Source organism: Microtus pennsylvanicus, chromosome 8, assembly GCF_037038515.1.
Source record: "Microtus pennsylvanicus isolate mMicPen1 chromosome 8, mMicPen1.hap1, whole genome shotgun sequence".
Lineage (NCBI taxonomy): Eukaryota > Metazoa > Chordata > Mammalia > Rodentia > Cricetidae > Microtus > Microtus pennsylvanicus.
In genome coordinates, this window is record NC_134586.1 from 89,363,040 (window position 1) to 89,373,969 (window position 10,930).

Sequence of the window (10,930 nt, forward strand, 5' to 3'; positions counted from 1 at the left end):
TGAGTTCCGGGGATCTAGCGCCACTCCTCTCCACAAGCCCTGCCGCAGCAGTTTCTGCGGAACTCCACACCCCAGGGTCTGTGGTCAGCCATAGGCACTCGGATGTTATGGCTCACTGCAGTCAATAATCTCTGCCCTTCCGCACCAGGAACTAGCTAGCTCTGCCAGAGTCACCGCCCAGGACCCAAGCACTATTTGGTGTCAGAGCGTCGCTGCTCCACGCAGGGGTCTGTCTCCTCTGGGAGGAAAATCTAAGAAGAACAGCGACTTTGCCAGGCTACGAACTGCGTACAAGCCTAAGGTGCTGGTGTTGGGACACACCGGGCTCCTCCTGGCTTTCATAGGCACAAACTGAGTCCTAAAGCACCACAGCAGAAATCCGAAATGCTCGGCCCTATCCCTCTCTTGTCCGGTAGGAGATGTTTCCTCTACTGCTTGCCCTTGCGTGTCTTAAAAAAAAAAAAGAAAAAAAAACACACAGAAAGTGTCGAGTGGGACTGTCGGGGACTGGACACCGGTCGGGAGAAGCAGAGGCCAAGCTAGCAGGACTGCCAAAGTCGGCTGCCCGGGTCAGCAGAACTTTGTTTCTCAGTGCGCAGGCGCAGGCAGAGTTGGGGGGCAGGGGAGGGAGGGGAGGAATCGCGAGGCAAGGGGCGGGAGGGGTAGGGGGTGGTGGATTAAAATAAGTAGGCGGCTCGGTGCTAAGGGATGAGTGAGACGTAGCTCGGCCTCTCCGGAGCAAGTTCTCACCGGCTCGGGTTCAGACCCAGAAAGAGAACCAGGAGCTAAGCTCACCAGACCCCGGCGGGCAGGACTCCGGGGCTGCTGAGCGCTCCCGCCTGTGGGGCGCTTGGAATCCCTGCGGCTAGAGGCGCGTAAGGACTCCAGTTCGCCAAGGGTGCCAGTGGGCTCCAGTGTCCCTGATTCCTAGAGTCCAGCACAGCGAGCCTCAGAGACGCGCTCAGCTGGGGGGACCGCGGCAGAACAAGGTAACTGCAGCCCTGGGGCGCCTGGGCTCAGTGAGGCGAAGGCGGGCAAGACTCCTGATTCCTTGTGGTAGCCTGTGCCTCCTCTTTTCAGTGTCCCCCAAAGGAAGTTCTTGCCAAAGGCAGGCTGCAGGATCTTGGTGAAAGTGAGAGAGGTTGCAGCGTAGGGTTGATGGGGATGCTCCTTCAAGGACTTCTGACTCTGCGCTTTTGTTGGCCTCTGACCTCCGTGGAAAGGTGGGGACAGAGGGGTCTGGACCATTGAAGGCAGAAGAGTTTGGCTAGGCAGAATTCGGGTAAGGTGACCACAGATTTTGTAAGGCAGTTTGCAGGCTCTCTTTAAGAAACCGGAGCAACTTCAGAGAGCACAAACTTTTTTTTCTAGGATGCCCTTTTAATTCGGACTGGCCTGCCTTAGCTGAAGAAGAGGGGAGAGGGTGTGGATGGTCATAATCCAAGCCTACAGCACCCGGGACAGGTGCATTGCCCCAACCCTGTTGCGCTTAAATGCGAGTTGGTCTTGTGCGAAGTTGTTCTTCAGACAGGAAGCCCTCAATCCCCAGGACCACAAGGCTGCTGCCTGTCTGAAGCCTGCCTCACACTTGGGCGCTGTGGTTGGGATGATCTCTATTGGAGGGTTTCTGTGTGTCCTTAGGCCTGCAGCTCTTAACCTTCGATTGTCTCTGGTATGGGGAAGCTTGCTGGGGGCACAAACGAACATTGTTTTCTAACTGGAGACCAAACAGAACCATTATGGAGTTGCAGATGTCTCTAGGGTGGAGATTTTTTTTTGGTAGTCGCCTAACCCAGGGTTAAGTGGGAAAGATGGGAACCTTAAAAGAGAGAGAAATTGAGGGCGGTTGTTTGCTGAATGAATCTTACTTTCGACCAGCAGCCCTGATAAGAATAAAAATTCTCCAGCGCAGCCCTTTCTCAGAAGCGCAAGCACAAATCCAAGCCGGGTGGGCTCCGGAACAGAGTTTAGCTGCAAGGGTTTCTTTGTCGCAAAACTCCAATGAATTTCATCCATGATAAAACCTGCAAGTTGGCTCTTTGAAGAGAACCACGTGCAAAGCTATCCTCCTAGTTTCATGGCCGAGCAGGGATGAAGTGGGCTGACTGACAGGGATGGGGGAACCAACGACGACTGACAACTGGTGGGTAGATGGTCTATCCCAGGCTCTCTCCAAAGTAATTGCGGTTTCGTTAAGATTGGGAAGCCGACTCCTGGGGACACAGCAGGCATCCCAGTATAGCAGAATGGCGAATGAAAGTGGATTCGTTCGATCTCGTTTGTTGGAAAAATGTAGCCAAAGTATCTGGTGCTGGTCTGGAGCTGGATCCCAAAGCCTGTCACCATTCAACTGGGGATTTTATGTCAAGGATAATTTTTTTTTTGCGGGAAGGGGGGTGCCGTTGGGCTTCTTTAGGCACAAGCTCGTGGGGTTTGTTCTGTCCTCATTAATGCAAGCAGTTAACTCGCTCACGCTCAATTAGCCCCGAATAAACCGCTTTAATAGGCTGCACACTTCATTAATGCCCTGCACAAGGCTGGCGGCAGACGCGGGATTGGCGGTCCACTGCAAGAGGGACGTGAATGACTATGTCGCACAGGGACCCCTGCTCTGAGGCTCGAATTGAGTTCACTGCAGCGAGTCGGGACACCTACTAGTGCTTCCCAAGTCTCCAGTCTTGAGTTTCCAGGCCTGAGCTCCACGTGGAGTGGATGCTGGGGCTTAGAATAGGTGGTCCCTGTAGGGTTAAGAGATGAAAAGCTCAGGTTGGAGTCTGGGAGGAGGATTGGGAAGCGCTGGAGTTGGGGAGGCCCGATGTTGATGTTTGCTCATCTTTTCTCACCACGGAGGCATATCTGCAACTGTGTTTTTTTCTGAACTGATAGCCCGAAACCAGATCATCCATTCGGGTCCATTTGTAGCACTGGTGTAAAGAGCCACGTTTCGAACGAAATTGGTCCGCGGGGGAAAGAGTTGATGGCATGACCCCTGGAATCTCAAGCCTCAGAAAGCTAGAGAAAGCAAACTGCTTGGTCCGCTGAGAAAAATAAATGGAGTGTTGGAGGAAATAAGATTAGGCAGATAGGCTGCAAGTACCACCCCTCCAGGATCCCAAGGCCTCTCCAGTCTTTTTTGGCTCCTCAGAGGAAGTAAGAAAAAAGTCAGGCAAAAGTTCTGCCACCATCACTCCTTGACTTCCCACAGGCCTAGCAGGAGAGGAGCCAGTGTGGACTCCCCTTTGCCCAGGCTGTCTCCTTTAGAGCCTAATATAGGGATCTAGTTTCCAGTGCCTGGAAGGGGTGACAAATCAAAGAGCATTCAACTAGCCTGAGCCCCATAGACCTTTGAAGTTGGCGGCTGCCTCCCTCTCCAGTCCAAATGGGTCCCCAGTTTCCTCTTCATTCCAAAGGTACTTTGCTTTCTCCTTGTCCCAGATCTCCTCCGAGGTGGCCCCTCATTTGGCTGGCACAGGTTTTGTGAGCTGAGTAGTAGAGAAGGCTAGGGCAGGCTATCATGCTAGCTAACCAGGTTGGATGACAGCAAATTTGTGTTTTCCTTATCTGGGAGGCCAAATTAATTGCAGGCAGATTTCAGCCAGCCTGCTTTCGTGTTTGGGGCACCCATCACCCCCAGCAATACATCTTTCTTTGGATCTAGCTGTACCACCCGTCACCTTTTTAGCAATCTGCTAAAGTGCCCTGGGTGATGTGTCCTCCGGTAGCCCCCCTTCCACTAATGAAAAAGGTTCCGCACATCTCTGAACTAGCCAGGCATTTTTAGAGCCCCAGGCAAAGAAAGGAAATTGACTCCATCCTCTCTGTCTAGCCTTTAGGGCTGAGGGTGTTTAGACCTGCAGGGGTGAGTCTGAGCTGTGAAGACAGAGGCAAAAAAAAGTAGATGGTACATCCCAGAGTAGAGACTGGAGAAAGAGAAAGAGAAGCATGGGGGGTCAAGGAAGAATCAGTAGCCTGAGGCTGGCACTGGGAAAGGAGAAGGACTTTACAAACATTCTGCTCTGAGGACGACTTGATCCTTGCCATTGAACCCCAAGCTCAGAGGCTTCCCAAGGGTCCCTAATGTTTGTATTTTCCCTACTCCCCCCACTTCCACTATATAGACCCAAATTAGAAATATCTGGAGGGACAAAAGATGAAAGGTATCTGTGCAGAGCCCCCCACTTTCCTCGCATACTGAGGAACTTGACCAAAGTGGCCAGAAGATGACAACTCTGGAGCCCCTGGTCACTTTGGTATGGCAGCAACCATATTCAAGAACCCTAATCTGTATTCGGAGAGTAAACAGAACACAGCAGCGAAGGACTGGCATTAGTGCTCCGGCCTACACACAATGGCCTTGCCCAAGGTTTTCATAACATGTAAGAAGCCTGAACCCCCAGAAAAACAGCTCCCCTAGGGGAGGACACATGAGCTCCCTCATACAGAATTGCAATTGTTTGACTGAACAAATGAACAAAACGTGGATGTCAGTACCTTTCTTGAAATGAGGGTCACCACCAAAGGTCAGGGAGTCAGTCTGCAAGCAGCTACCGAGAGGACAAAGTCCATGGGGTTCACCAATTGTATGGTACATAGCAAATCTAGGTCCAAATGAGAGCTTGAAAGATGATGGCAGGATTCTTTTGGCTTCTGGAAACCAAGCCAGTTACCCCCAAACCTTAACAGGCAGGAGGTGGATGGTATGTCTGTCTGAAGGCGCCTGCATTTTGTACAGGGTTGTCCCATAAAACACCGGCAGTTCCACTTTGCTTCCTGACCTTCTTGTTTGATGCCTTTTCAGAACATGTGAACTGAGTGTGTAAGTGTGCTTCCCCAGATCTTGTTATTGTTGCAGGACCCTGTAATTCTGTGTGGCCCAGGTTTGCCCGGGTGTGGATATCGGTGTCAGCATGCCATGCCTGTATTCCTATGTGTGCATCTTTCACAGCTGACAGCAGGCATTTAAGTTGGTTGTGTCTGTGTTTGAGGAACTTAGTTTTCCATTGATGGCTCTGTCAACAATATGTGTCTTTGCCAGATACCATTTGGAGGGGGCTTGACCATCACAGAGAATTCTGGCCAGACAACCCTTCTTTATCTTATGTTCTCCTCTGTTTTGAGAGGGCAGTGGGGTTCATGGGTGGGGTCTTCGATTCCCGACCTCCTGCCTGCCCTAAGGGAAGGAGAGTGTGTGTGTGTGTATAACCAGACTGGAATTCTGAATATCTCTTTGGCTCTCTCTCCCCATCCTTCCTCCTGTCTTTGCAGATCAATAATTGAAACCATTGCCACTACCAGCTACAGAAATGGGCAGCAAAACCTTGCCAGCACCGGTGCCCATCCACCCGTCCCTGCAGCTCACCAATTACTCTTTTCTTCAGGCAGTGAATGGCCTGCCCACAGTCCCTTCGGACCACCTGCCCAACCTGTATGGCTTCAGTGCTCTGCACGCTGTGCATTTGCACCAATGGACCCTGGGCTACCCGGCCATGCACTTGCCACGTTCCTCTTTTTCTAAAGTGCCAGGTGCGGTGTCCAGCCTGATGGATGCTCGCTTCCAGCTGCCCGCCTTTCCCTGGTTTCCTCACGTCATCCACCCGAAGCCAGAGATCACCGCGGGAGGCAGCGGTGTGGCGCTTAAGACCAAGCCGCGCTTTGATTTTGCTAACCTGGCCTTGGCTGCCACACAAGAAGATCCCTCCAAGCTTGGCCGAGGGGAGGGCCCTGGCTCCCCCGCTGGTGGGCTCGGCGCCCTCCTGGATGTGACCAAGCTATCCCCAGAAAAGAAGCCCACGAGGGGACGCCTGCCTTCCAAGACTAAGAAGGAATTCGTCTGCAAGTTCTGTGGCCGTCACTTCACTAAGTCCTATAACCTACTCATTCACGAGCGGACGCACACAGATGAGCGGCCATACACCTGCGACATCTGCCACAAAGCCTTCCGGAGGCAAGACCACCTACGGGACCACAGGTGCGGCACTATAGCGTCGCGGGTGGCCCCCAGAGGAGTCTGTTTTGGCTGCTCTGGCTTGATGTGTCCATCCCCTGCCCCCCTTTAAGGTTCCTAAGAGTCCCTGGTTGCTGTTAAGCATTCCCTTACCTCTGGGAATTCTCTACAAACCGTGAACAATCACCCATCCCTGTCCTTCCCGCCCCGCTCAAGGATAGGTTTTAGAACGTGGGGAAAGAAATAAGGTGACGACTAGGACCTAAGATCAGGTCTTCACAGGTTGGGTCTCTTTGCCTCCTTTCTCAGTTATCACAATGCCCGAGAGATTTGGAAGGAGCACTTGGAATAGGAACTCAGAACGTTTTAGTTTTACTTAATTTTACGCATTTGTAGTTTTCAAGAATCTCTTGGGCTAGTGCTGACTGCTCCGGCAGGGCAGATCTAGAAACTGTCTGACCCCCGGTCTGTTGACTGACCTCCAGTGTTGACTCAGCCTTTAGAAGGAGGTCGTCCCCACTTATCAGCCTCAGGAAGGCAGGTGGTCTATCTGTGGAATCTGTTTACGAAACCAAAGCTCCCCTCCACCTTCTCATTCTTACCCACAGTCTCAGCCGGCCTGTTGCCGATTTCTCCTTTGCCCCCTTTGTCTGAACCCACAAACACCTTAAGGTCAGTGGGCGGGGACCTCGTACACGCATTAGTAAACAACATTGCATGATGTTGTCTGTCTCTACCCTTAGATATATTCACTCCAAAGAGAAGCCTTTCAAGTGTCAAGAGTGTGGAAAAGGATTCTGCCAGTCCCGGACTCTCGCTGTCCACAAGACTCTACACTCACAAGTGAAGGAGCTCAAAACCTCCAAGATCAAATGCTAAACAAACAGCGCCTGCGGGGCACCAGGACCCTGGGACTAGCTGCTGCCTTCTTTTCCAGAGGGACCCAAGCTGGAGGCGACTCTGCGGGGCAGCGGGAGGGGCTTTGGGAATCTTTCTTTCACACCAACAGTGTCCCTTGGGTCCGTAGCGCTTGCGGCGCTCCTGAGCCTTGCCCGGGGCCGTGACTCCTACAGCCTGGGCGGCTCCCCCAGGACGCGGCTAAACTCTTGGCCAAAAGGCGGTACTTAACTCACGTGGCTGAAAGGAAACTGCATTTTTTTAAAAAGAAGAAGAAGAAAGAAAGAAAGGAAAAAAGGGAACGAAAACTCCGCCTAGCCGCAGTGGCGCCTTTCCCAAAAGTATTACTTTTTCTATTGTTATTTTATACGTTTTCTTTATTTTTTCCCCCTTTTGACCATATAAGCTTGTAAAGTCTTGACTGCGGAGAGGGGGAAAAGAAAAGATCTGCGCGCCCTGGCAATTTCCAGTCCCTCCTCCCTTTCCCATCCCCACGTGGGAAGCCTGCGAAAGTGTAATCCTTGTATCTGCTTCCTTCACCGGCCCCAGGGGCTCCTGGCTCCCTGCGACTCCTGGGCGCTCAGGCTGCGCCCCGCTGACCTCCCGCTCCGGGCGCGGAAACCGGGCTGAGGACCAGGCATCCCGGGCTGGCGGGACCGAGCCTCCGCTCCCCTGCTCCATCGCTGAGCGCGAGCGAGCAGCCGGCCAGGAGCCGGGCGTTGTATTGCGACTGGCACTTTATGCTGACCATCGGTAACGGACATTTATCACTGGAGTTTTTTTTTTAACTATTAAATAAACGGTTATTTTACAGGCATGACAGAATGGATACTTTCCTCTCGGGCCGCGAGGGGGGGGGGTGGGAGAAGTTCTTTTATTTAGAGAGGAACAGATTTCTCTGTTCAGTTTCCACCTGTCAACTTTTCTCACCTCGTCCAGTTAGGATGGGATGGTGGAGGAAGCCCTGCTTCTGTGGTGTTGGTCGATCTCCGTATTTATGTAATCAGGGCCCGGGTCTCCTAACTCTTCAAATCCGAAAACCTGTGGGTTGTTGCAAAGGAGGGTCTGCTGCCCTCCCATTAAGCCTTGAGAAATCCCAGTCTCTCCGAATGCAGGGGTCACGCAGGGGGGCGGGGGCAAGAGGGAACCGAATCGTCACCCCTCCCTCTAGCCCGCCCCCCCCTGCACGCACACCAGACTTCTCCTCCCCCCATCTTTCCTACCGGCCCTTGGCTTTTGTTTTGGGGTGAGATCTTCCTTCACCGGGCCTCAAAGCCCGTTTGTCCTCTGGCCCCGGCCCTCAGCACGCATCTGCAATAAGCTATCCCCTCTTCCTGAAGTTCCTCAGTAGATACCCTTCCCTGTTTCCTTTAGGAATCTCTTACTCCCAGTTCTCCCCTTGGAGCTTGTCCCCCTACACGAATCACAGCCCCAAATCCATGACGATTCTTAATTCCTCGCAATTTGGAATTCTTGTGAGGGATGGTGGGGGCGGACGCCCTGGAATCCTCACTCCAGGCTTAGAAAGGCAAAGTGAACCTACCCTTGGGCGTTTAGTTTTCCCACAATTAGAAATCTGGCTGCTGGGGCTCTTCAACTTGGGGCAGGGCCGGACTCCCCCTTAGCTCCAGCACCCAGACTGCAGGACCGCGCAGACGGTGGCGCCCTTGGCCTTTCCCAAACCAAGTTTAGCTTTCCCCAGGCACTATGTAGGGGTGAGGACCACTGGGGCTATGCTTCCCTTCATCAATGACCCAAACCCTAGCCTCAAGCAGGGTCCTGAGGACCAAGAAAGCTAGTTTGGATTGCAGTAGTTAAAACACTCTCGCCTTTCCTGGCCAGTCTTGCCCCAACCTCTTCTGGGAATTCTATCAAGCCCGGTGAAAGATGGAGACCTTTGCTTCCCAGGAGCCCAGTTTAGAGTTGGGGCCTCAGCCTGGCCAGTCCTTGTGAGCACTGTCTGCCGAGTTGGAGGCCGTGCTGCCCCCTGCTGGATAGACCTGGATGGACGACCCAGGACCCACACAAGAAAGGTCGCCACAGTACCTATCCGTTATTCAGCAGTGTAAGTAAGGTGTGTCTCCCTCAAAAACTTCTTGAATGATCTCACGACCCATCTGCCAGTGAGCAGTGTGCCAGGTCATGGGTGCTGGTCTGTGGGATTGCCCCTTGACTGGCAAATGCTCACTGTCTTCCATCAGGGTCTACAAGAACAAGGCCCCAAAGTGAACGAAGCCTCTCTCCAATAGTCTTGGGACTTCTGTCTGGGTTCATGGAAGGGCTATTGATTAGAAGTTTTGAAACTCAGATCAGGACGTGAGATGGTCGACATCACAGCTTATGGTAAGACAATTTAGAGTGAGAGTGACAGTGAAGAGAGAGAGAGAGAGAGAGAGAGAGCGAGAGAGAGAGAGAGAGAGAGAGAGAAGAGCAAGAGCACACTTTGAGCACTTTCGGAAACCTTAAGAGGCATCTCCACTTTTTTTCTGGAATTCCGTTCCCCCCAGCTCTGACTACCACAGCTGTCCCCTCACTCCTTTCAGGACACTCAGAACCTCTGCAGTTAGCCAGGCCCCCGGGACATCATTAATGCTGTGGAATGTTCCAGAAGGTTTGCTTGGGATGTTTTCTTTTTTGGCACATTCCACTTCTGGCATGGTGAATCCCAAGCCCCACCCTGGGTCCAGAGGCTGAGAGACTTTCAATATCAAACATGCATCCTCAGAAGAATGAACTCCCTGGGGCAGAAGTTTTAGCATGGTGTAAGGGAATGGGGCACCAGTCTAGAGAAAAATGTCCAGACTACTGAGGATACCACATGTTGCTCTCATGGTGTGAAACCAGAGCCCAGTTTTTAGTACCATTTGCTCCAAGGAATGGCAAGATTCTGCAGTGCCAAGGATTGCAGGTGATCACTCAACAGGCTTCAATTCTGGAAGGATGTGACTGGGGACAGTTTCTCCTCTGGTACGCAGTATGCCTTTTGCACACCTGCACACACACACATACACACACACACGCACGCACACACACGAGATGGGGGGTTTGACAGACAGGCAGACAGACAGACAGATATGGGATAGCTTTTATTTGCCTGCTTCAACTCTTCCCCTATACTTCTAGAAAACTTCCTCTTTTCTGGTTCCAATCCCCACCAAAGTAAGCTCTTCAATCTTTCCTTCCTCCCGCCTCACCTCTACTCTGCCCCATGCCTAATATGACCCGAGGTGAGTGCTGGGTTGATTTGGAGGGCAGAAACCTTGGGAGATCTTTGGTATAACTTAGAGTTCCTAACTAGAAAGAGATCAGAAGCATCCTGGGAGACAGACCAGCTTTCAAGGATTCCTTAAGAGGAAGAAGTTTAGGTTCCTCCAGTTTCCAGAATTTGGAGTTTGCAGCACTATAGAAAGCCTTTTTTTAGCCGCTGAGTTCTCTGTTCATAGGGGAGAGGAAAGGATTAACTAGAAGATATGGAGATTCTTGGAGTCACCCCAGTTTCAAGAATGCAAGACCCGTGACGTTAAAAAAAATCCTCTAGAATTGGCCTGTCTCAAAGACGCGCTCCTTCCACCTTCCAAGGCATTAGGTCGTTGTGATGTCACTGTCTCCTCTTTTAGGCACAGTGACATCACATCGGCCTCTTGTCAGAACCCAAAAGCACCATAACATCTACAGCTGCAACGCATTAGCCATAGCTTTGTGGAACCACAGACCGGTTCTGCCTGGAGCAGCGATGCCCACTCATCCCATACACGCCCCGAAAATAGTGCCCTCGGGGGCACCACGAATAGTTCGGTTCCCACCAACGTGATCCCTAGACCAAAGCACTGGCAGGTGCCCTGTGTGAGGAGCAGTGGCGGTTGCAATTCTCATAGCGATTCCCTGGTGGTGGTTTAAGCAGTCTCAGACCACACCGGCTCCAGAGCCAACTACCCCTGTGCACCCGCCCAGTCCACGCAGACCACGCCCAACTTGCCGGCCTTCCCCCTCCCACCTCACAAGCTCTGTGCGCGCAGGCTCAAGAGGAACTCTCCAGCCTCTGCAAAGGCAGCTGAAACCCTGTATCCAGCCTAGGGAGGTTGGGGTAGT

The 10,930-nt window shown here is 52.3% G+C and overlaps 1 protein-coding gene across 1 annotated transcript; it reads left to right on the forward strand.

Annotated features, from left to right (window-relative positions):
* Positions 1–710: 710 nt before the first annotated feature.
* Osr1 (odd-skipped related transcription factor 1) lies at positions 711–7,657 on the forward strand. The gene is made up of 3 exons (XM_075984005.1): positions 711–989; positions 5,266–5,968; positions 6,688–7,657. Exons 2-3 carry the CDS (start codon positions 5,304–5,306, stop codon positions 6,821–6,823), a joined length of 801 nt encoding a protein of 266 aa, XP_075840120.1. The 5' UTR covers positions 711–989; positions 5,266–5,303; the 3' UTR covers positions 6,824–7,657.
* The last annotated feature ends 3,273 nt before the right edge of the window (positions 7,658–10,930 follow it).